At 43.2% G+C, this 27274-nt stretch overlaps 1 protein-coding gene across 1 annotated transcript; it reads right to left on the bottom strand.

The window, feature by feature from the left end:
• On the bottom strand, positions 1-24344 carry tmem198a (transmembrane protein 198a). Its single transcript, XM_060928842.1, has 4 exons — positions 24176-24344; positions 17405-17980; positions 5513-5787; positions 1-153 (listed from the first exon to the last, which is right to left on the bottom strand). Exons 1-4 carry the CDS (start codon positions 24342-24344, stop codon positions 1-3), a joined length of 1173 nt encoding a protein of 390 aa, XP_060784825.1.
• Between the last annotated feature and the right edge of the window lie 2930 nt (positions 24345-27274).

Below are 27274 nucleotides of genomic sequence, written 5' to 3' on the forward strand. Positions count from 1 at the left end.
TCACACTCTCACTGCAGGTCCTGTATGGGCGGTCAGGGGGACCTGAGAGCCGCAGTCATAGTCTATATCCACTGTATGAGAGCTGCTGATCAATCTGCCGTGAGAGTAGCCTCGTCTGTCCACGTGTCTGTCCCGGAAATGCTGAATATAGCTCTAGAAGGGATGAGACAGAAAGACGTAATTTATGACGTGGGAAGGACTACAAGTGGAACTATGGTTGGAAATGTAATGTATCGCAACACATGAAGACGATTTTATAAGACATGATAATGCATCGTAATGGGAAAATGAAATGATTAGTACACATTTAGTTGCTTGTTATAGTTAGAAACTGCACTGCCAGTGTTTTATCAAAAAGTAAAATCATGATGTCAGTATTTAAGTTAAAGTTATTCCACGAAATGAGCTGATAGCCACCAAGTTGGCTATAGACCGTTTGTACTTACGTCATGAACCTCCCATGATGCTCTCTGATTTTGTTGTGTCCGGCGTCTTTGCGGGATAGCATCCAGAGGTGGACAAAGTACCCGACTTCATTACTTAAGTCAAAGTACAGATCCCACTGGTCAAATGTTACTCCGATACAAGTGAAAGTTGTCCAGTCAAATTTTTACTTAAGTTAAAGTACTGAAGTATTTTTAAAAGCAAGTACTTAAGTATTAAAAGTACATTTTCTGTCAACGCATCATTGTCTTATTGCCACAACGCTTACAAAACCTAGTGCCGTTACCAAGGACAGAAATGTGAATTCACAAAATGAGCGCATGCTGTGCCATCATGGTGGTTTAACGTTAAGCTAGCTAGTCAGTGAAACTCCATCTGACGCTAGCAAACTCTTTTCAAACTCGAAATCATTTGGTAGCTAACGCTACTAGAAAAGAAAGATTTCGACATTCTGTTTATTTGGCAAGATTATGCTAAAACACATTTCTGAAAGGACTTCAGATAAGTTAATGTTATTCATGTTAGCGTAACTCCATTTTTACATGCGAACTAATAGTGTCCAAGTTAACTAGCTAGGTGTTATCGTTAGCCGTGGACAAGGCTACGGCAACTTGGCGGGCAAATCCATAGAAAGTCATTTGACTAACCAGACTGCATAGCTACGTTTGCAATATGTTTGCTAGCTCTAAAAGCACAGACAACTTCATTGCAAGCTTTCTCTTGGAATAAAACGTTTATATCCCTCAATATGCTTCCGCAGGTTGGACGGTGAGTTTTTGTAGGCTGTGATGTGGTTCGTTTTTCGCAAACAAAGCAAACATTTAAAATGAAACAAATCTTTATTCCTTTCAGAAAACTGAAACATGGGTTCTAGCTATGGCCATGAGTGCATGCATTCCCCAGAAGAACCGGCTCCTTCCATTCTGCCATCAACTGATCGTGTTAAATAATGCTGCTGAGAAATCATTGAACTTGATTTTATCCAGTCTGTGTACATGACGCGACCCTAGTGATTACTGATAGGCTGTCTCAGTGTCACCTGCGAAAAAGCCAATCACGTTTTAGAAAAGAAAAGAATAAAACATCCACTTTCAAAGCTGCTTCATAGTAATGAGTAACGAGGACCTTGATAGAAATGTAGTGGAGTGAAGAGTACAATATTTGTTTTTCAAATGGAGTGAAGTTAAAGTCAGAAGTTTAAAAAAAATACTCAAGTAAAAAGTACAGATACTCAAAAAGTACAGTACTCAAGTAAATGTACTTCGTTACTGTCCATCTCTGATAGCATCCATGGCGGCCGAGGAGAGTACATTGGCGAACTGTAAGTTTTCGCAAATGTATCTCAAACTGAGTAACAGTGACAAGATCAGGTACAGGGAAAAGATAAAAGAATGTTCAGGGGTGGATCCATCCAGCAGCGTTGTAGAGTATGAAGACGATGTACGGATGTGGCCAAGTGTGAAATACACAGACGTTGTGAATTACCTGGTGTTAACTACTAGCTTCGTCACTGGGAAGCAGATGAAAGCATACAAAAGTTTAGTGCAAGTTTACTGTAAGGATCTAGTAGGTTCCTGATGTGGGCAAATGTTACACAAAACACAACCCCCCCCCCCAAAAAAAAAAAACAACCTAATTATTGATGTCTTCTAAGGCAACATTTTCCCGAGCTCAACTATCTACACTACCGTTCAAAAGTTTGGGGTCGCCCAGACAATTTTGTTCTTTTCCATGAAAAGTCACACTTTTATTTACCACCATAAGTTGTAAAATGAAGAGAAAATATAGTCAAGACATTTTTCTGGCCATTTTGAGCATTTAATCGACCCCACAAATGTGATGCTCCAGAAACTCAATCTGCTCAAAGGAAGGTCAGTTTTATAGCTTCTCTAAAGAGCTCAACTGTTTTCAGCTGTGCTAACATCAGTTGGTCGGGTTCAATGCCTGAACTGATGATCACATCATCAGTTTTTCTTTGGCTAATCAGACACAAGGTACGCCACCACTTGCCGGAGCGGTTGGGGGTTAGGTGCCTTGCTCAAGGGCACTTAAGTCAATCCTGCTAGTCTGGGGAATCGAACCAGCAACCTTTTGGTCCCAAAGCTGTTTCTCTAACCATTAGGCCATGACTTCCCCACGTGCTAACATGACTGTACAAGGGTTTTCTAATCATCCATTAGCCTTCTGAGGCAATGAGCAAACACATTGTACCATTAGAACACTGGAGTGATAGTTGCTGGAAATGGGCCTCTATACACCTATGGAGATATTGCACCAAAAACCAGACATTTGCAGCTAGAATAGTCATTTACCACATTAGCAATGGATAGAGTGAATTTCTGATTAGTTTAAAGTGATCTTCATTGAAAAGAACAGTGCTTTTCTTTCAAAAATAAGGACATTTCAAAGTGACCCCAAACTTTTGAACGGTAGTGTACATTTTACTGAGGCTTTGGGCTATGCATTTGTACCTGCAATACAAATTGGAGTAGCACTTACATGTATATCACATCTTATATATATATATTTTGTCTATGGTTCACATAAACAGTAGAAATATAAAAACTTACCCTGATCTGTACATAATCGTACATATTCGTAGCTGGTCTCTTATGTTCAGATTTGCAAGCCACTGTCTCGGTCATCTATGGGTTAGATCTTCCATTTGGGGTCTTTCTCGCATTTTAACAGCGGGTAAACTAAACACTCTGACTCCAGCCTTAGCAGAATTGTTTGAGCAGCCGATAACTGCACAAATTTGCGGCATTTTGTATTAAAGGGGAACTGAAGTCATTTTTAAACTTGCTTTATTTCTTAATTAACGTGTTATTCAATTACGTTTTCAGTTTTATTAACCTTATATCGTGACTCGTATTGGCATATTATAGTACACTTATCGGCCTTTTTGGTTTTTAGCCACGTTGAATGTAGTTCGATTGGTCCACGGCAGGTGTCGCTTATCTGCGCGATTTTCATGAGACTTCAAACGTGAAGTGTCAGCGCCGCCATGTTGAAAACTGTTCACACAGCGGCCAGATCGCCAAATCATTCCAATTTAGATTAATTTTGAGATTTGCCAGCTTCGTCAGTGATGGAGATTATTCCATATGACTTCAAACCATTGGTTAAATGAAAAAAAAAACGCTTTCAGACACGAGTCCGTCGCGCTGGTATTTACGTCATTACTGTCGCACAATTAAAACGTGCCAGATCAGTCGGCTGGTGGGTTTTCAAAATAATAAATACATGCATGTATTTTTGTGATAAATCCATATTCTACCGAGTGCATTTCCCACATGAATCAATCAATACAAAGTACCTGCATCTTTCAGTTTTTTAAATCAAGGTTGAATACTTTCTTCTTTGCTGCTGCCTTTTATTAAATCAAATTTGAGACTTTAATTTGATTTCTTTCAGCGCAACTGCAATGCATGATGGGATATATTGCTTTGGTTAGTGACCATCGTTGTACACTACTTTTCGTGATGCATTGTGGGATACTTTGAGTGCACTATATAGGGTGTAAATAATCCTCACTAAGGTTTCGGACAGCACTACAAAATGGCGTCCCCACTATATAGTGCCCTATATAGTGAGTAGGGAGCGATTTCGGACACAGGGAAAACTTCCAGCTTGATTACATCAGCATTCGAAAGAGGGCGCGCGCGTCTTTTGACAACGTTGGCAGATGTCGGTCACTTTGATTTCCGCTGTACGTTTTACTTCCGTCCTACGATGTCTCGCACAGGTCTCAACGAATCTCTTTACGGCCGTTGCTTTGACATATGGACTGATGTATTACAGAGCATATTTCAAACACTCATAACTTGCTATAGCAGTGACAAAATAGTTATCTCATCTCATCTCATTATCTCTAGCCGCTTTATCCTTCTACAGGGTCGCAGGCAAGCTGGAGCCTATCCCAGCTGACTACGGGCGAAAGGCGGGGTACACCCTGGACAAGTCGCCAGGTCATCACAGGGCTGACACATAGACACAGACAACCATTCACACTCACATTCACACCTACGGTCAATTTAGAGTCACCAGTTAACCTAACCTGCATGTCTTTGGACTGTGGGGGAAACCGGAGCACCCGGAGGAAACCCACGCGGACACGGGGAGAACATGCAAACTCCACACAGAAAGGCCCTCGCCGGCCCCGGGGCTCGAACCCAGGACCTTCTTCCTGTGAGGCGACAGCGCTAACCACTACACCACCGTGCCGCCCAAAATAGTTATCAAAAATGCATTCCTATATTTAATAAAATGAGATAAATGGAATTTTGATAATAAAAAATTTGCCTTAAGTTCCCGTTTAAGGTACTTGTTGCTACGCATGTGTTACAGAATTCCACAAAGATGGTGGACACAGCTACATCAGAGAGGGTCATGGGACGTGTGACATGTGCAAACGCTCTATAATCCATGTATGATGAGATTGAGTGGAATAACTTTTAGTCTATCCACATTCACTGGATTTTGAGAAACAGAGCATTTTTTTTTTGCAAATTCAATAAATAAAACCTTTATACAAAATGTCAGACAAAATCATTTCTGCTTAACAAACTGGAGAAATGACCGTTGCAATTTGTGAAAAATGCTATAATAATAATAATAATAATAATAATAATAATAATTCTTGAAAAAAAAAAGATACGTTCTTACCGTCAAATACTTTCATTGCATATTTTGTTGCTTTTATTTGTATTTTTTGGTGTTTTGTTTTCGAGTAGAGTTTTTATTTCATCCTCAGTTGGTTCACTAACACACTCCACCATTTTGTTTTTCCTCTACTCACAGTATATTCAGCTGATATCCTCGTAGTAGAGCAGCCAATCAGAGTGCGCAATTGCTCATATCCAGTGCATGTGGATAGAATAAATCGCAATATATCATAATCATAAGGTCACATCGCTTAGGCTTAAGTTAAGCCAAAGTATCTAATTTATGATGAAGGACTGAAATAATTATGTGGTGGATGGCAGGACATATGGCTATAAAAGAATAAGGATAAATAGAATTTAAAAAAGGATGAAACAGAATGAAGGTTGTGTTGAGTGTTTACCGGCGAGAGTACGTCTCCATCATAGCGTCGTGTGGGGTTGGGTTTCCTGCGGTACGTGGGTTCTTGATGCTGGGCTTTTGCAGGGGGGTTGGTGGTGTGAGGGTGAGACTGGGGAGGATGGTGGTACTTCTGCTTCTGATGCTGCTGTTGTTGCTGCTGCTGCTGCTGTTGAGGTTTCTGTTGTCGTTTCTTCTTCTTTTTCCTGCTCTCCCTTCTCTCTTCTTTCTGGCGAATCTTCATCAGCTGCAGCCGCCTCTGCTGATGACTGATGAACACTTTGTGGACAAGAGGGAGGAAGTATAGGGAGGGAGGGAGAGGAAGCGATAGAAGAAGATTTAAAGTGAGTAAGAGGAAAGTGATTTGTTCTTATAGAAAAAGAGGGCTGTTTGGAAAGACAGAGTGCTAGTCGGCGAAATGGGGAGTGCAGAGAGAGAGAGAGAGAGAGAAAACAGTGACAAAGAACAGGACAGGCAAACTGACTCAGAAGACCAGCTTGCTCGTTTTCCACACCAGTTCATATCACACATTCACTCATTTCAGTTTTGTTGAAAATTAAAGACACTAAGCTGCACGTACGAGTCGGATCCCTCCCCCACTGCGATGCCAAACAAACCGCTGAGTGTTTTGACACTTTCTGCCTCTCCACACGCTTAAATCAGCATTCACATTCTGTTCCTCGTCACTAATAGAGGCAGCGAGATTATTTTTGTCCTTTCACTCACTCTGTTGTGCCTCGACAGATACGGGCCCCATCTGTCAGAGAATTCACATAATGAGCTCCCTCTTCCCAACACACACGCAGCACCCCTCCTACCCCATGCTCATATTCTCCCCTTCTTGATCAATGCCCCTCATTCCTCCCCCTGTACGCAGGGGTCCCAGCTTGTCACTATGGCAACGTCCCAGCACCACTGAAGCGTCCTCCCCTCACACACACACTATAATTCTGAGGTCGTTTGTCAGTTTGTGTGTTATTTTAACAAGCTTGCTTTCTCACAAAGTAGTGCTGCAGACACCTTAACTTAATACTCGCTGTAAGACGAAGACCTGTTAGTTTGCTCAGCCGCAGCACATTAAGCTCTTATTCTTGATCACGGTGATCGTGCAACAGTCCCGGATCACACAATCCACCTACTAAACAAAAGCCTCGCACTGTACCACACGCTTCACGTCACAATCCTCCTACCACTAACACTCTTGTTTGTTGCTGTAGTGATTTTCTTGGGAACCTCTATCAGTAAGCACTGCCAACACACATACTGGTGGAAAATATAGTTTATTTGCAGGTACCAACATCCTGCAGCTCCAATGGCTTTCCATATAGTACATAGTATAGGTAAAAAAAAAAAAAACAAGAACAAACAAGTGTTGCCAGGCAAACAAACCTCGCCCGGTAGCACTTATGATGAATATGAAAGAAGATATCGCGAAAAAACGATTTTGACCTTTTTGGTGACTTTCACCTCGATTTTGACCTTGTGTGTGAACATACTTGGCCAATAAACATGATTCTGATTCTCTGCTGCTCTCAGCCAATCAGAACGCACCGTACTGCTCTCAGCCAATCAGAACGCACCATACTGCTCTCAGCCAATCAGAACGCACCGTACTGCTCTCAGCCAATCAGAGCGCACTGTACTGCTCTCACACCGTACTGCTCTCAGCCAATCAGAGCGCACTGTACTGCTCTCACACCGTACTGCTCTCAGCCAATCAGAACGCACTGTACTGCTCTCAGACCGTACTGCTCTCAGCCAATCAGAACGCGCTGTACTGCTCTCAGACCGTACTGCTCTCAGCCAATCAGAACGCGCTGTACTGCTCTCAGACCGTACTGCTCTCAGCCAATCAGAACGCGCTGTACTGCTCTCAGACCGTACTGCTCTCAGCCAATCAGAACGCGCTGTACTGCTCTCAGACCGTACTGCTCTCAGCCAATCAGAACGCGCTGTACTGCTCTCAGACCGTACTGCTCTCAGCCAATCAGAACACACTGTACTGCTCTCACACCGTACTGCTCTCAGCCAATCAGAACGCACTGTACTGCTCTCACACCGTACTGCTCTCAGCCAATCAGAGCGCACTGTACTGCTCTCACACCGTACTGCTCTCAGCCAATCAGAACGCACTGTACTGCTCTCAGACCGTACTGCTCTCAGCCAATCAGAACGCACTGTACTGCTCTCACACCGTACTGCTCTCAGCCAATCAGAGCGCACTGTACTGCTCTCACACCGTACTGCTCTCAGCCAATCAGAGCGCACTGTACTGCTCTCACACCGTACTGCTCTCAGCCAATCAGAACGCGCTGTACTGCTCTCAGACCGTACTGCTCTCAGCCAATCAGAACGCGCTGTACTGCTCTCAGACCGTACTGCTCTCAGCCAATCAGAACGCGCTGTACTGCTCTCAGACCGTACTGCTCTCAGCCAATCAGAACGCGCTGTACTGCTCTCAGACCGTACTGCTCTCAGCCAATCAGAACGCGCTGTACTGCTCTCACACCGTACTGCTCTCAGCCAATCAGAGCGCACTGTACTGCTCTCACACCGTACTGCTCTCAGCCAATCAGAGCGCACTGTACTGCTCTCACACCGTACTGCTCTCAGCCAAACAGAGCGCACTGTACTGCTCTCACACCGTACTGCTCTCAGCCAATCAGAATACGCTGTACTGCTCTCACACCGTACTGCTCTCAGCCAATCAGAACGCACTGTACTGCTCTCACACCGTACTGCTCTCAGCCAATCAGAGCGCACTGTACTGCTCTCACACCGTACTGCTCTCAGCCAATCAGAACGCGCTGTACTGCTCTCAGACCGTACTGCTCTCAGCCAATCAGAACGCACTGTACTGCTCTCACACCGTACTACTCTCATCCAATCAGAATACGCTGTACTGCTCTCACACCGTACTGCTCTCAGCCAATCAGAACGCACTGTACTGCTCTCACACCGTACTGCTCTCAGCCAATCAGAATACGCTGTACTGCTCTCACACCATACTGCTCTCAGCCAATCAGAGCGCATTGTACTGCTCTCACACCGTACTGCTCTCAGCCAAACAGAGCGCACTGTACTGCTCTCACACCGTACTGCTCTCAGCCAATCAGAATACGCTGTACTGCTCTCAGACCGTACTGCTCTCAGCCAATCAGAACGCACTGTACTGCTCTCACACCGTACTGCTCTCAGCCAATCAGAGCGCACTGTACTGCTCTCACACCGTACTGCTCTCAGCCAATCAGAACGCGCTGTACTGCTCTCAGACCGTACTGCTCTCAGCCAATCAGAACGCGCTGTACTGCTCTCAGACCGTACTGCTCTCAGCCAATCAGAACGCACTGTACTGCTCTCAGACCGTACTGCTCTCAGCCAATCAGAGCGCACTGTACTGCTCTCACACCGTACTGCTCTCAGCCAATCAGAGCGCACTGTACTGCTCTCACACCGTACTGCTCTCAGCCAAACAGAGCGCACTGTACTGCTCTCACACCGTACTGCTCTCAGCCAATCAGAATACGCTGTACTGCTCTCACACCGTACTGCTCTCAGCCAATCAGAACGCACTGTACTGCTCTCACACCGTACTGCTCTCAGCCAATCAGAATACGCTGTACTGCTCTCACACCGTACTGCTCTCAGCCAATCAGAACGCACTGTACTGCTCTCACACCGTACTGCTCTCAGCCAATCAGAACGCACTGTACTGCTCTCACACCGTACTGCTCTCAGCCAATCAGAACACACTGTACTGCTCTCACACCGTACTGCTCTCAGCCAATCAGAACGCACTGTACTGCTCTCACACCGTACTGCTCTCAGCCAATCAGAATGCACTGTACTGCTCTCACACCGTACTGCTCTCAGCCAATCAGAACGCACCTTATTGCGCGATTGTTAAACTCTTACATTCTTACAGCACAATGACATAATGGGTACTGCCTCTATATGAAGCAGCAGCCACAAAAACCTTGACCGGATGACCCCCCAAAATGTTGGAGGTTCTATTTGAGACCAATGTCCATCGATCCTGAAAGTTTCATGAAGATTGCTCCAGCCGTTTTCTCGTAATATCGTTAACGAACAAACAAACAAATCCCACTGAAAACAATACCTCGCCCCCTGGTGGACTCCATCCCGGGTGAGGTAATAATATCAGAATGAATTTCAGAGATTTCACTGTTCATTTTTAGTTGCCTTACGTACAACACCAAAAGAGTAAAATTAGCCATGCTCTCTTGATGGGAGGGGTGGTATACCCTCTCTCCCCTATCGATCACAGCGTCATTGGCCAGTAATGAGGCTCATGCATGCAGAAGAGGGCAGATAGAGCTTTCCTCCCATTGGCTGGCTTCATGTGTCTCGGAGAAAGCATGTTAGCCTTCGCCCTCCCTGGTAGCTGTGGTATGATCGGGGAAAGCTGATTAGTGGGTGGGGAATTGGTCAAGACCAAATTAGGGAAAAACCTGGAGGAAACTTTCACCTAGAAAGTTCACCAGGCTGACAAGAGAGCCTGGATTCTTCGAAACGTCCAATCTTGATTAATATCAGCAATGATAAATCAGTGTGTGTGTGCTAATAAATACTAAATAATGTCTCCTCCTTGCATGGTTTGTTCAATACGACATGACCTGCTGAACGCATGCTAATGTTTATTCTGTCCGTTGTGGTAAAAACTTAGAGGCTCCTTAAAGGAGAACTGAAGTCATTTTTAAACTTGCTTTATTTCTTAACGTGTTATTCAATTACGTTTTCGGTTTTAGTAACCTTATATCGTGACTCGTATTGGCAACTAATTGCAATTAAATACACTGCAAAAAACTGAAAACTGAACTGGAGGAGAAAATTCCTTAACACTAGTGAAATTCTCTCGCTGCATGGACAGATAATTTTACTTGACAAGACATCTTGGAATAAGTTGGTTACAATCTAGTACTAGTTTTAATAATGTCAGAGTTGGTGTCTTGTTTTCTTCTACACTGCAAAAATGATATCTTAATTTAGAATATCTTGAATAGAGTTGAAACGATCCAGCATTTCCTGTTAGAAGAATACAAGACACCAACTCTGAGATTATTAAAACTAGTTCTAGATTGTAACCAACTTATTCCAAGATATCTTGTCAAGTAAAATTATCTGTCCATGCAACAAGATAATTTCACTAGTGTTAAGGAATTTTCCCCTCAAATTCATTTTTTTTTTGCAGAGTATTATACTTATCGGCCTATTCGGGTTTTAGCCATGTTGAATTTAGTTCGTTTGGTCCACGGCAGGCGTCGCTTATGCGTGCGATCTTCACGAGACTTGTGCGAGACTTCGAAACGTGAAGTGTCAGCCAGGTGTCAGTGCCGCCATTTTGAAAACTGTTTTCCAAACGAAATATTGCACAAAAACGAGTTTAAATGACGATTACTGCCTACTTTTTTCCCCAAACTTTCCTGACTGCTATCAAAACAAACAAAACTTCCGTCTTGATTACATCAGCATTCGAAAGAGGGCGCGCGCGTCTTTTGACAACGTCGGCAGATCTTGGTCACTTTGATTTCCGCTGTACGTTTTACTTCCGTCCTACGATGTCTCGCACAGGTCTCAACGAATCTTGTTTACCGCCATTGCTTTGACATACATCATCTCTAGCTGCTTTATCCTGTTCTACAGGGTCGCAGGCAAGCTGGAGCCTATCCCAGCTGACTACAGGCGAAAGGCGGGGTACACCCTGGACAAGTCGCCAGGTCATCACAGGGCTGACACATAGACACAGACAACCATTCACACTCACATTCACACCTACGGTCAATTTAGAGTCACCAGTTAACCTAACCTGCATGTCTTTGGACTGTGGGGGAAACCGGAGCACCCGGAGGAAACCCACGCAGACACGGGGAGAACATGCAAACTCCGCACAGAAAGGCCCTCGTCAGCCACGGGGCTCGAACCCGGACCTTCTTGCTGTGAGGTGACAGCGCTAACCACTACACCACCGTGCCGCCCGGACTGATATATTACATAGCATATTTCGAACACTCATAACTTGCTATAGCAGTGAGAAAATAGCTATAAAAATGCATTCCTATATTTAATAAAATAGGAGAGAAATAGAATTTTGATAATTAAAAAAAAATTGCCTTCAATTCCCCTTTAACATTCAAATATGTTCAATCCTAATTTAAGTACATTCATATTTGAATTCAATTTTTTCAGAAGTCAGCTGTGGTGTATAGTCTATAGGCGGAGGACAGTAAAAGCTGACTTGACAGAACTCCAACATAGTTGGAAAAGGACAATGATTTGGCAGCTGTACAAATCCTCAGGCAACACATGCAGCTCAACAGTGGCTCTGGCTAAGCCGGGATACAGGACGCAACGGAACAAGTTTTTTTTTTTCTCCACAGGACCAGCATCACAGGGAATAATTAAGTAGGACAGTCAGAAATAGAGCATCATCATAGTCCTCTGCTCTTCATCGAACCACACTGGTCAGTAGAGGAATGCAGTGCATGTTACAGAACATTTAAAAACCCTCACGACGCAACATCAATGAAATAGCAATCCTTTATCATCCATCACCTCTGCATGTGAGAAATGTGGAGTGATATTCCATGATGGTGGTTTCCTTTGTCTCTTGAAAATGTGTGTATGGATATATTACATTACATTAATGGCATTTGGCAGATGCGCTTGTCCACAGTGACATACAACATACCTATGGATTGTACCCAGAACATCCTGGGGAGCAGTTGGGGGTTGGACACCTTGCTCAAGGGCACTTCAGCCATTCCTGCTGGTCCAGGGAATCAACCTGGCAACCCTTTGGTCCCAAAGCAGCTTCTCTAACCATTAGGTCATGGCTTCCCATGAGTACTGTGCAAAAGTCTTCGGCACATGTAAAGAAATGCTGTGGACCAAAAAATGGCTTAAAAATAATGAAATTAAATGTTTCAACATAAAAAAAAAAAAATACTATAAGCAGTAAGCCATAATAAATGAAACAGTCAATATTTGGTGTGAGACGACCCTTTGCTTTAAAAAAAAACGTACCTGAGACTATTATGAGTGCAGTTTTCTAAGGAAATGAGCTGTAGGTTTAACTGAGCATCTTGTACCCCTTTTCCACCAAATCAGTTCCAGGGCTGGTTCGGGGCCAGTGCTGGTGCTGGTTCACAACTTGTTCAACTTGCGAGCCAGCTGAGAACCAGTTTGCTTTCCCATAGCTCGCGGTGCTAAGGGAAGCCACGTCAGTTACGTCGCTACGTTTGCATAAACCTTGGCGTGAATATCGAAGCAAAAACAACACGGAAGAAGCAGCAGCAACAACAACAATAATAATAATGGATGACTTCGTGTTTGTACAGCTGCTGCTTCTCGTCGCTTAAAAATGGCGATCTTTCGCAGTCTTGTTATTGTTGTTGGTCTTGACAACTCCGCCCCCCCGCTGACGTAAGCGGTTCTTTCCTCTGGCCCAGCAGAGAGTTGGTGCTAGCCTGGAACCGGTTTTTCTGGCCCCAGAGCCAGTTCTTTGTCAGTGGAAACAGAAAACCCGGTTCCAAACTAAGCACTGGCCCCGAACCAGCCCTGGAACTGCTTTGGTGGAAAAGGGGCATTACAGAACCAGCCACAGTTCTTCTGGACACTTTGACGGTCACACTTGCTTCTTAATTTTGCACCAAAACCCAGCAGCCTTCATTACGTTTTCTTTTTTAATCTGAAAAGTGCTTTCTCATGTAATATGCTGCTCAGATACAAACATTTTATTTCCCGTTACATTTAATTTTGTGCTGGAAAACGAACGTTCGGAACTCTAAAATGTTTTTGTACTGACTCGATAATGTAGAAGTCATAAAACAGAAATCTATAACAAAGCTTGTATGAAAAACAAAAAACCCCAGGGTGCCTAAGACTTTTGCACAGTACTGTATATAATGCATTTCTGAATGGTTAAATTTATTTTCTTCTAAGGCCACACCAATTCAATTAGTTGGTTCTCGGAATCGCCGCTTGAAGAAAATTCAAAATGAAAAAAAAAAAATCGAAATCAAACTCCCGCCAACAGAAAAGGTCACGTGACATTGAAAACCAATCAAATCGCCCCTTTCACTTTCGATAAAGACTTGTGGAAGAAACATGCCTGTGGAGGCGAGTCCTGCAAAGCCTGTGTTTGTGATTGTTAGGACATTCAGCGAACAGAAGCGTAAAATCTTTGACAGGTGTGTCGAAATTCTGATTACTGGTTTGCCTGTATTGTTTGGTCTATTTCCACCGCTAATTTTACCATCAGAGCATTTTTTTAATTAGTGATGCAGTGCAAAGCACAGCATCACTATTGTTCTTCTATGTGTTTCTTCTTCTTATTATTATTATTCATCTTCCGTACAAATTTTGTCGTCGAATAACTCAATAACCGTACATCGCACACAGACAAGCAATATATCAAAACGTGCGGCTCGATCGGACTCGAAATTTCCCATTCATTTCTATGGAATTATTTAAAGAGCTTGGGCGGCCCCAGAACCGTCTGGCGAAAAGCTGTGAAATTTTGCAGACTGATTCTTGACAACCTCAAGGTTCTTCTCAGCAAGTTTCAAGTCACCACCTTAAACTCTCTAGCGCCACCAACAGCTCAAAGTCGCAGGTACATTTCTGCTTGTAACTTTTGAACTGTTGGTCCGATTTTCAAAAACTTGGTATCCCTGGAATCCTTGGGCCAAGACGAATCTAGCGCACCCTATGACATCATTTTCAACCCCGGAAAGTTTTCCTGCCATTTTGAATTTGTGAAAATCAATTAAAATGCTTCCCCTCCCTCAATTTTTGACCAATTTCTCCCAAACTTGGTACGTAGCAACTTTGGACTAGGCTGCACAAGAAACTTAACCGGTGTTTAGAATTTCATAGGCGTTTGGCCGTGGCAGCCAATCAAAATTGCCTGCGCAGACGCGAAACAGGCAGTGTGCTCATATCTCGGCCGCCCTTTGGCGTATCTTAACGAAACTTGGTGGCATTATGCCGCACCCCACTAGAAAGGCCCACAAAAAAATTGGAACAAATTGGCCGCGAGGGGGCGCTATACCTAGGAAAAATGGGATTTTTTGAAAAACTACACACATTTTCAGACATCCGCTGCTCTGGCATGCTTTCACCTAGAGACGTGGCTACGCGCACTGCATCACTCTCACAATTTCCCCTGGGGAATTGTCGACTCTAGTTTTATTTTTATTTCACCCGCTCGCTTCATATTTTTCCTGAAAAAATCCGAGAACCAACTAATTAAATTGGTGTGGCCTAATCAACACTTAAAATTATAAAATTTATTTATTTAATAATTTTTCAATGTCGATTAGAAGAAAATAAATTCAGGTATCTCAGGCAACAGTGTTATTTTTACAGGCTTTTTTGGGTGACCGTGGCTGCATTTTGATGCTAAATAAGGACCAGGTTTCAGAGTCAGGGGTTTGATTATTTTTCGCATGGAATTAGCAAATACACACAAAATGCAGTTAATTTTGTGTATTTGGTGTAGTGGCTCGCACTGTCGCCTCACAGCAAGAAGGTTCTGGGTTCAAGCCCAGTGGCCGACGGAGGCCTTTCTGTGTGGAGTTTGCATGTTCTCCCCGTGGGTTTCCTCCAGGTGCTCCGGTTTCCCCCCACAGTCCAAAGACATGCGGTTAGGTTAACATGGGGGCAGCCTTGGGCTGAAGTGCCCTTGAGTGAGGCATCTAACCCCTAACTGCTCCCTGGGTGCTGGAGCATAGCTGCCCACTGCTCTGGGTATACATGTGTTCACTGCTTCAGATGGGTTAAATGCAGAGAGGAATTTCACTGTGCTTGAGTGTGCATGTGACCAATAAAGGTTCTTCTTCTTTTTAACCAGCATCAGGCCTAATGACTTACTTAAAGGATATACGCAGAGCCATGGCCTCACTTTCGTTTATAAATGCCTTGAGACCTCAAGAATGGCACAGGAATAGTTTTAAGTGTTAACAATAAATCTAATATAGTAATTTTTATGATTAAAGTGATTTATATAGGTAGCGGTCTGAGTGAATGACCTTGACGTCCGTAACGTCAAAGCAGGAAGTGTATCGGTCTCATTGCCATTTCTGCTATACTAAAACACAGAGCTGACTGCAACTCTGATCCTCCATTTTGAGCTCATTTATCACCATGCCACGTAGATGTGTTTTTGGCCAACACGACAGAAGGTGGATTTATGTTGCATTAATGGCCCAAGAATGTTCAAACTGCAAAGATTTGGAAGCGTTTTGCAAGAAGTTCACGGGCACATTGGGCACCTACGAAGTGGTCTCTCCTCTGCTCTGCACATTTTACTGAAGACTTATACGAGACCTCTGATCTGTTGAGGAGCGTTGGCTATAAGCCCGTATTGAAAGAGGGTGTAGTACCAACAATTAAAGGGAAAAAATTTATTTTATTTTTTTTTTTTACAGTGAGTTCAGTTGCACCAGTCCTCCTGGAGCATGAGCCGAGGGTTGTTGCTTAAACCCGGGACAGAACGGGACAGGACATATCGCTCGGGTAGTGACCTCCCCGCAGTTGTTGCTAAAACCGGTGACATCCTGTTCCGTCCCGGGTTTTAGTAATTGCCTGAGCCGAGCAGTAATGGCGGAGTACACAGTATGGAGAGAATGAGTGGAGCAGCCGTCTCATTTCTAAACTGGATATTGCTGCCATCTCGCCCTTACGTGGAAGAAGTGAATGAACGGAGAACTGAACGAACAACTGAAAGTCAGATTGTTTCAAAACAAATCGGCCACAAGATCGGCCTTCAAGAAGCGAGAACACAGACGGGTAAGCTCCGACTCTCATTTGGATTAAAAAAAAACAAAACACAATTTTCACCTGGATTTAGATTAATACATATAACTTGTATTGTGTGTTTAAGTTACCGGTATAAAATTATTTAATATGCTTCAGAATGTAATTGTCTCAGTTCATCTGATTATTTAATTAGCCTTTTACGTTTTATCAGTGAAAATGCATGCATGTATATGTATGTTGCATAAGTTATTACACCTATCCTGTTTTAATGAGAGTCAACCCGCAATCAATGAAGTCAAATCAGTCTCAGTTGAGCAAGTTGGTAACGGTATTTCTTACTGTAACCAGAAATTTTTATCTATATGACTTTGGTCTATAGTTGTCAAAGGCCTCGGCCTTAAAACCGGTTCCCGCTGTGACGTCACGCACTCAGGGCTGGCTGGCTCAGCGGGGCACCTCCAATGCCAACTTTGCGGTCAATTTTAACCCTCAAAAATATATTTTTTCATTCCCATTTACGCAGCATACAAGAGTCAAGGATGGAGATACTATCCACTCAGAAATGTATTTAAAAATAAAGGCTCTGCGTATCTCCTTTAAGTAAATGATTTACTGTCAGCTGAGAATTTGGCAACAGTACTGGATTTCAAAATGTCTTGTCCGTTAATATCACAATACTACTGAAAGAATTATTTTTCTTTTCTCCTTCCCATGACCTTCAGGAAATTCAGATGATGTAACTTCCTGTTGAAATATATTCAACATTCTTTGTATCAGAGCTTCCAGATATTTCATGTGTTCAGGTGACCGGTTGTGTGACGACTGAAACGTCCATGACTAAAATGTTTATCATCATCATCTTAAACATTTTCTTATCTTTTATTTGCATACACATTTGCAAATGAGATCAGTGGGACACAAACGGCACCACAATCATGGAATCATCCTACATTTCTTCACAATTATGAGTTCTATTATTGGCAGAGGAAAGAGGCCATTTTTTTAAAATTTCACTCCTCTCTTTATTCAGTAACTCTCCAAACAGATGTGTAGGGTTGATTTTGGCCCAAGATGAGAAACCTATGAGTGCAGGCTGATGGGTGTTGAACCCTACCTTCTGTGTGCGAGTATCCATCTGCAGTCACCTTCCACTGAATGAGCACGCCCAGCAGGGCGAGTACAGGCCACACGCCCATCACCACCCATGTGTACCAGCACACAGGCTGAGCTGGGGCCACCTTCACCCTTTCGTAGATGTAACGTGTGAGTGCAAACAGCTCCACGAAATAATCCACCGTGACGGTGACGATGGCTGAGCCGAACACAGCCGTGGAGAGCGTGGTGAAGCAGCGCTGCCACTGCAGCGTGAGCACGGCGAACAGCATGCCTGAACCCAGCAGCACACCCAGCGGCAGCCACACCGTGCGAGGGTGGTAGAACTCCTCCAGCACCACCAGGGAGGCCAGGGCCACCAGCAAACCTAGCAGCAGGCCCACCATAAAGAGCCCCACGCTGCGCACCAGCATGGTGACCAGGCCACACAGCGTGCCGATGCCCAGCCCGATGCCCACGCTGGCCTCCACACTCAGCTGCGTGTCCATCACTCGCTCCTTGTAGCACAGCATGAAGATAATGATGGAGCCGAACATCAGGCCGGTGAGGAACATTACAGCCTTAAAACAGCGGTAGCCTGAGAGAGGAGAGGAGAGAAGGAGGGTTTACAACATACTCCTTATGAACAGAAAGAAAAGCAAACACACACACACACACACACACACACGGTCCGTCTCAGAAACTGGTCTCTCATTTGGGACATTATGGTCAAAAAAAAAAAAGTTCTAATTTTACTTTTTTTTTTTTTTGCATTTACCTAACAAAAAAGCTGGAGCCTATCCCAGCTGACTACAGGCGAAAGGCAGGGTACACCCTGGACAAGTCGCCAGGTCATCACAGGGCTGACACATAGACACAGACAACCATTCACACTCACATTCACACCTACGGTCAATTTAGAGTCACCAGTTAACCTAACCTGCATGTCTTTGGACTGTGGGGGAAACCGGAGCACCCGGAGGAAACCCACGCGGACACGGGAAGAACATGCAAACTCCGCACAGAAAGGCCCTCACCGGCCACGGGGCTCGAACCCGGACCTTCTTGCTGTGAGGCGACAGCGCTAACCAATACACCACCGTGCCGCCCCAACTTTTTGACATATTTCCTGTTTATGTGGCAAGATATTAAAATTCATAATATTGCCATTTCAACATAATCACAACATATCAAAAATCCCTTCGCAATTTAACATCAGCAACATCTTGGCATCATGTATACCAAGTTTGACATGAATCTGATGAACCGTCTAGGAGGAGTATATTAAAATTGATGTGTCCAAACGCATATAACCCCAATTACCTCACTTCCTGTTGGGCGTGGCTAATGCAATGTATATACGAAAGTTGTTCATCTTGGGGAGCCCTACATACATACCGAATTTGGTGTGTGTAGCTGAAGCTATATGCCGATCAGGGGACTCCATGACACTATGGAGTTCCTGAGCCACGCCCGGGGCCAAATCTCTGTGGCTGAGTAGCGGTTACAATGACTGATGTGTGTACCAAATTTTGTTTGTTTTGAACCATGGGAACCAGCTCAAAAAAGGCCAAACGAGGCAGGAAAAAAGGGAATAATATTAATAATAATCCTTCCAAATACAATAGGGCTTCGCACCGACTGGTGCGCAAAGCTGATGTGGCCCCATGCACCTCGGTGCTCGGGCCCTAATTAGTGATAACTGTAGACTTTTCAGTGGACTACAACCTTTTTAACGGAATGCGATGTAGTCAACCATTTATCATGTCCCAGATCAAGCCACCATTTTTCCACAAATTTGCAGAATTTTTGCCAAATTCTGAATATTCGCAAAGATTTAGTTTTCTCTGTATTATTTCTTTCATCATTTTATTTCAAATTAAAACCAACATCACCATTCAAAACCGTATAGTTTATTGACTCTGTATATTTAGTGGGGTACCCCCACAGTACCCAGTTTCTGAGACAGACCCATATATGTATATATAAGATACCGATAGAAATGTCACCCAGTCAAGATTTTCACATGCTATTTGTTATAAAGCTACCGCACACACAGCACCATGGTCTTACAAAATGCAATTCGGACAGAATGCAAAAGAACGCAATGCTTCTACAAAGCTTCAAATCAAACACACGGTAATAAAAACACTTGTACTTCTAGCCACAGCGCCTCAGCAGCAAATGCTGTGCATGTGAAGCAATTTTAATTGCCTGAGGTCTGTTCTTCTGCACTGCATAAAAGGCACAGGCTTATATGAAGAAAAGACAAATAATTTAAAAAAGCCTTCGTCTGCTGAACTGGTAAATTTGTTCTTTGATTTATTTTGCCACAGTTGATTTCAGATAAAATGTGTAACATAATTTAAGTTTGAAGTGGACCGACGCATTTGACTTAAATAGATGTGTGGATTTAAATTTGCATTTTCAATGTGTATACCATTATCAATCACAAACGTTGGTTATATTGTCCTTTCCCAACAGGAAATTTCATAAACAGGTTTTACGTTTAAAAAGTAAATAAATAAAAGGTTAATATTTATACTATCCTACTGTAAATGTAAAAAAAAAAAGGTAAAGCACAGGAAAAAAAAAAAACTGGAACAAGAAAATGATAGCAAATAGTTATGGAGTTTACTGAGGAGGTTAACAGCATCAAGACGATAAAAAGTGCAGGACAGGGGTTACTCCAGCCCTGTGTCTGAAATCGCTCCCTACTCACTATATAGGGCACTATATAGTGGGGACGCCATTTTGTAGTGCTGTCCGAAACCTTAGTGAGGATTATTTACACCCTATATAGTGCACTCAAAGTATCCCACAATGCATCACGAAAAGTAGTGTACAACTGATGGTCACTAACCAAAGCAATATATCCCATCATGCATTGCAGTCGCGCTGAAAGAAATCAAAGTCTCAAATTTGATTTAATAAAAGGCAGCGGCAAAGAAGAAAGTATTCAACCTTGATTCAAAAAAACTGAAAGATGCAGGTACTTTGTAGTGATTCATGTAGGAAATACGTTCAGTATAATATGGATTTGTCACAAAAACACATGCATGTACAGTAGACCCCCGCCTATTCGCGGTTCAGTATTCGCAAATTCACATACTCGCGGGATTTTATATAGAACATATCTCCTATACATTCGCGGAAATCTCAGCGATTCGCGGTCATTTGCGGCGAACATATCGAACGTTTACGCACTGCGAACGTTTACGCACTGCTACATTCTCGGAGCCGAATGTTCGCTTGCTATTGGCTGAAGTTTGAATGGCGGGCTGCTGCTCATTGGCTGATACGAATGAGCGCATTGTACAGTACAGTCTCGCGGTTCCCACAGTTCAGACTTGTTCACGTGTTGTGCGTTCTTGGTATTTTTGAATAATTTTTACGCCCTACAATGGCTCCTAAACGCTCTGCATCTTCTAAGGCTCCTGCCAAGGAACCTAAGCGCCAGAAGAAGGTAATCACGCTGCAGGAGAAGGTTAGTCTGGCTAACGCAACTTCAAAGCTCTGCGAGCATTGGTCTGGCAAAGATATTAAGCCCAACCGTTTCCCAAAGCGCGTGGTTGACCCGCCTCCCTGAAATGCCTCAGTTTGCTACTGGTCGAAGCCAGAAAAGGCCGTGACGAAGCTTAAACCAATCACATCACTCTTTCCTCTGACGTATGTGACGCGACGGAAACTGCTTGAGTAACAGGAAGAAGATAAATACCTCCAGGGCTGCTCTTTGCTCCGTTTTCAATGAGAACTTCCCGTTGAATGCTTTCAATACAGCATCTACCGCTGTGTCAAAGGCTTGCCGCTGCTCCATGTTCGTAATGTTTCTAGTGAATGAAGCGCTTCCGGCATAGATTCTGTAAACAATCTATGGCTTCCGGTCGCAGTTCTACTACATCACTGCCTTGAACACGCCTCTACCCAGGGCCGTTGGAGATGCTCAAAGTTGATTGGCTCCCGATTTTTCGGGAGCTTGGAAGAGCTGGAGATAGCTTGCCTTGCCAGACTAGTTCGCAACAGGCCCCCGTGTTGCGTCACACTTAGGATGGGCAGGCCCAGGCTAGGAGAAGGTAGGACTTCTATACTATATTAGCCTAAAGTTAAGCCTACGATACGGACTAGCATACATGTCAACCTATACGGAATGTCCGTATTTTATACGGATTTGATTCAAGAAACGTAGTATACAGGCGTACAAATAAAGTTATACGGATTCTTTAAAAAAAACTTCAATATTTATTTAGAGCTATAATCAATTCCCACGATGATAAAAGAGCGCATAACATTTACAAACGTACTGTACACCACAGAAAGCACAAACAGCCAGTAAAGAGTCTTATGAAATCGCGCTTTATCTTGTGGTAGCGAGACTTCGTTCCACTTTTGATCATGCGCACACCACATTGCGAGAATCCCGCCAACCAGGAAGTAACATTTTGTTTGAAACGCGTATTTCCACCTGAGCGACTTTCACTAGCAACTGAAAAGATTCTGAATGGGCACTCCGGCAAGATCAACACAGACACTTGCTGTGACATGCAGCCTTGTGAGGTATTGGTGCAGACTGCTAAAAAAGCTGTCATGGAGTACAATTCAGAACATTAGAGTGACACTTTGTGTTTTTGTCGAACATTGGAGCTTTGTATTCATTCTGAAGGTTTATTGTTATTAATATTGAATAAAAAGTAACTTGGATACATCATTGTTAATTATCATTCAAATTTTAGGTAAATTATTTTAATTTGCATCTTATACGGATTTTATAAGGGAAATACGGATTTTGGAGGTTGGTTATACAGGTTTGATTGACCAAAGGTTGACATGTATGGACTAGGGTGTCGTATACTGTCATACATATTTTCGAAAACTGTCTACAAATTGGTCAGAAGTGTATCTAAAGTGTTTGGGATCATAGCCTAGGGTATAGGGGGTGTTTTAGACATCAAAATAAGCATTTGTGAGCAGTTTTATGGGGGGGGGTTGCAAGTATTCGCGATTTTGGCTTATTCGCGGCCATGTTCGGTCCCTAACCCCCGCAAATACTGAGGGCTTATTGTATTTATCATTTTGAAAACCCACCAGCCGACTGATCTGGCACGTTTTAATTGTGTGACAGTAATGACGTAAATACCGGCGCAATAAACTAGTGTCCGAGAGCATTTTTTCATTTTACCAATGAGCTCACTGTATAGTCCTCTATATAGTAATTCCCTATCGAGTGAGCGATTTCGAACACAGGGCAGGACTAAGGTTGGGAAACTGTGGTTTAGAGAAACACAAGGTGTGTGCGCGCGTGCTCATGTAGAAGCTGAATGTTTAAGCTGCTATTGGTGCCAGCTGAAGTCTTCTCTTCTAACCTCGGCTCGTTCTTCGCTGACACTTTCTCAGTGGGAATGAAGGATGATGAAGGCAAATTTCACAGTCCAGTGAAAGTGATAAAGTTTATGTAATGGACAGAAACAAGCGCTAGCCATCATCCTCCAACTATCAAATTCAAAGGATTATTAAGTGAACGGAGTTGTTGAAGTGAACAGCTTTGTGCAGTGTAGCAAAACATCAACACCCATTAAACTCAAACTGCTCAAAGTGCACTGCGTGTGTGCACGCGTGTGTATTTTCCTCTGTGCGCGCGCGCACACCCACACACACAGTGTCCGTTTTTAATACTATACACACTAAAATCGCTTCATCTCTCACAGCCGACTGAAGGTAAATGGATTAATAAAACTTGGTGGTTTTCAATATACAGTACCAGTCAAAAGTTTGGACACACCTTCTACTTCAATGCTTCTTTATTTTTATTAATTAAAAGACACTTCATGTCTTAAAGTAATGTTGGACCGTCGTTTCTCTTTACTTAGTTAAGCGGTTCTTGACATAATATGGATTAGGATAAATACGGAGGTGATTATCGAGAAATTCGGGCTATTTCTCAATAATCACCTCAAGCAACTCTGCAAAATGGCGGCCCATCGTTTTGTCACCGCAAGAGAGGAAGAATTACAAATCATGAAAGAAAATGCTGTTCCTAAAAGCATAAAAGATGCTACGAAGGTTGGTGTAAAACTATTCAAAGGTAAGGCGGGATTGTGATTTATTTTATCCATTTCAAAGCAAAGTATTTTACGCGAGTTGCATACCGTAGATAAGTGACACAAATCCGCATTTGTATGCCACTTTTGAAGATAGAATTTTTTTTTTTTTTTAAATAAGGTTTATTTATTTTTTAAAATAATCACCTGCGTATTTATACTAAAGACACTTATCCACCTCAGGCTCAGCGAATAATAAATTCGACTTCATTTCAGTTATTATTTACCGATATTCACTTCACTTTCGGCAAATAATTGTTAATTACTACCGTTGTGGAATAGGGCTATTTACTGTATTTTTATTATTTACTGTATTTTTATTATTTACTATTTGAGAAGGCAAGAAATTGCACTAATTAGTTTTTGACAAGGCAGACCTGTTAAGTGAAAAGCGTTCCCGGTGACTACCTCATGAAGCTGGTTAAGATAATGCCAATAGTGTGCAAAGCAACATCAAGGTAAACGGTCTACTCTGAAGAATCTAAAATATGAAAATTTCATTTTTATTTATTTACCACATAGTTCCATACATGTTCCAGATGTTATCTCATAATTTTGATGTCTTCAATGTTCCACAACATAGAAAATAGTCAAAATACAGAAAAACCTATGAATGAGTACGGGTGTCCAAACTTTTGATTGGTACGGTCAGTAAATAACACAACCATCATCTTCACTCAACATGCCATGCCACCTACCAAAGAAGCAATAGATGATACCGAAGAGGCAGCACATAGAGCAGACAACAGAAGGAACAACTTCATAGCGTCGCTCGATCTCCTCGTCACAGCTAAAGAAATCATCTCTGCTCCCAACCTGAGACAGTGGGGCGAGCTTAAAGGGTAGCTGCTGGGCCATGGAGGTCATGATGATCACGTGGAGGACCTTACGGTTGGCAGAGATGGAGATGGAGGGAATCGTGTGGTCAGGTGGGTCAGAAAAGGTCAAGAGGAATTTCCCATCCAAGAAGATTCACCTGAAAAAGATAGAAGAATCATGATCATGTGACAAAGCCATTTTAAAAATAAAAACAGCAACACACAGGCTACAGTTTATTAAACATACGGTCAAATTTGATTAGATAATCTAATGGTCAGGGCAGCACAGTGTTGAGCCCTGTCGCCTCACAGCAGGAAGGTTCTGGGTTCGAATCGAACCCAGCTCGGCCGACAGAGGCCTTTCTGTGTGGAGTTTGCATGTTCTCCCTCTGGGTGCTCCGGTTTCCTTCCACAGTCCAAAGACAGACGGATTAGACCAACTGGCTGCTCTAAATTACCCATACAGGGTTCCCGCTGGCGCTCGTCACACTCATCATTGATGAGCATAATCCATCAGTAACGAAGAGAAAATGACCATCAGTCATCACAGTGACAAACATATATCATCATCATCTTTTCTAGAGGGGCGGCACGGTGGTGTAGTGGTTAGCGCTGTCGCCTCACAGCAAGAAGGTCCTGGGTTCGAGCCCCGTGGCCGGTGAGGGCCTTTCTGTGCGGAGTTTGCATGTTCTCCCCGTGTCTGCGTGGGTTTCCTCCGGGTGCTCCGGTTTCCCCCACAGTCCAAAGACATGCAGGTTAGGTTAACTGGTGACTCTAAATTGACCATAGGTGTGAATGTGAGTGTGAATGGTTGTCTGTGTCTATGTGTCAGCCCTGTGATGACCTGGCGACTTGTCCAGGGTGCACCCCGCCTTTCGCCCGTAGTCAGCTGGGATAGGCTCCAGCTTGCCTGCGACCCTGTAGAAGGATAAAGCGGCTAGAGATAATGAGATGAGATGAGATCTTTTCTAGAAATCCTTCCACAAATCCCTACGTTTGCTTAAATCCAACCCCAGTGAAGAGACAGCAGGAAGCCAGAGTGTAAACAATGAGCACGTACTTGTGACCAATAAAAGTCGACTACACATAATGACCAAATGCGCACCAAGCTTTTGACCAGTCGCAGTGTGGGGGTGTAATTATCTCTGCGTGAACCAAACAATGGCACAGTCTAAGCTGATGAAGTTTTCTGGGCGAGCTTCTTCAAGCACTGAAGATGATTTAAGGGCTGAAACAGGCAGGGGGGAGGCACACTCAGAGCCTCGACCGTCCCCGAGCACATCGAACAGTGTCAGTAATACAGGGGTCGGTTTATAAAAAATAAAAATAAAAACACCATCAAAATGAAAGTGCTGTCAGCTGGCAAGCAACTGAAGCGCTCTATGTTTCGGGCGGCATGGCGTGTCGAGTCCCCGTGGCTAACACTGTGGCGTCGTTCGGCCCCATCACTCAGGTTACAGCCCCCAGGTATTTTCACCCTCAAAAAAAAGTAAGAGATTAACAGAAAACAACTGACTTGGATGTCATCTGGGATTTTGAATGTTATAATATAATAATGTAGTTTAGATTATCCGTCTTTGTGGTCCTAAAGGAGAGAGGTGTGAGTGAGAAATTATATTTTTATTAAACTGATGATTAATTTTACCAGTGTTATTTAAGTCAGTTGACACATGCGTCAGTTTCCTGAGACATTATGGGTGTTGCTGATGATAATAAGGAGACAGAATCGGAAGTCAATTACACACATTTAAAAAGAGCAGCAGTGCAAAAATCACTAATAAAGATCTCATAACCTCTGAATATGTGTAGGTGATATTATTACCTTGTGAAGTGAGATATAACTTCGTAAACCTATCGATGCCAATCTCCCTTCAAGCCCCAGGAAAACGTGACTCAGCCCCTGGTCTTCTCAATCACTAGAACAGAAACACCTCTGGTCGTTTAGCTGCTAACAGTATGATGAAAACCGTGGCGTCATTCTGTGTTCGGTTTGTAAATTGACGGGAAAAATCGGATTCCTTCACTGTTGGTTGATCAAAAACTCTTCTCGACTCTGTTCAACTGTAAATCAAGTTCTGTGTTGAAGTAAAGGCTTAAAGGAGTCCTAGTACCTCTTGTGAATGATTCCATGCTTAAATAACCTTAAAGGTAGACTGCCTTTCAAATTTTTCAGGTGTCGGTCATAAAAAGAATTTTCCCGACACCTAATTATTTTTGTTTAGTGGACCAAGAGCTATTGAATTTGAATCACAGACTTCCAATTTTATTTTATTTTTTAAAAATAGAATAATTAAAGAATTTAGGGCCACATGGCCCTAAATTCTGTTATTTTTTTCCTGCTTCACCATGAACCAATTCAAGATACTATGTCGTGGTGGGCTTTCCCCGTTCGCTCAAGGCATTGTGGGATACAAATTTGAAACAGGAGAGAAAACAGAGGACGTGAGTGTGCAAATGAAACATGAAAGACCGACTGCAGTAACAGAAAGTGAGAAGAAAAGATGTTATGTTGTATACGAAGGAAAGGAAGCGCAGGACCAAACTAATAAATATCGGCGGTCAGCAAGCACCTCGGTGTGATCAGCTGTTCGTTTAGCGACAGAATGATGTAACGGTCAGTGCATGGTCAAGGTAAACCTGCGCATGCGCACACGGACTTCCCTTCCTCTGTCTGCTCGACTGCGCAAACTGGGCGATTTCATGCACATTATTTGCTAAGAAATCCCCTCAAATTAAATAACTTTCCAGCCACAGAATGGCCTGATATTTTGTGAGATATTACAGAAATAAACATACATCACAATGACTGAATTTCAGAACTAACTTTCACCAATTTTATGAAATCGAAAGTCCATCCAGCTTTAAGTATGTATCTCTACACCACTGATTTCAACTACTGCACAGAGACCTGCCACCTCCAGAACTTTTCTGATGACTCTGCAGTGGTTGGACGCATTACCGGTGGTGATGAGAGCGAGT

Source organism: Neoarius graeffei, chromosome 9, assembly GCF_027579695.1.
Source record: "Neoarius graeffei isolate fNeoGra1 chromosome 9, fNeoGra1.pri, whole genome shotgun sequence".
Taxonomy (NCBI): domain Eukaryota; kingdom Metazoa; phylum Chordata; class Actinopteri; order Siluriformes; family Ariidae; genus Neoarius; species Neoarius graeffei.

Excerpts from the sequence above, each read along its gene's own strand:
- tmem198a (XM_060928842.1), bottom strand. The coding sequence starts at position 24,344 with ATGACCTCCATGGCCCAGCAGCTACCCTTTAAGCTCGCCCCACTGTCT. Across the intron at positions 17,981-24,175 it reads TATCATCTATTGCTTCTTTG|GCTACCGCTGTTTTAAGGCT; the intron begins GTAGGTGGCATG and ends CTCCTCTCTCAG. Across the intron at positions 5,788-17,404 it reads TGGATACTCGCACACAGAAG|TGTTCATCAGTCATCAGCAG; the intron begins GTAGGGTTCAAC and ends TTGTCCACAAAG.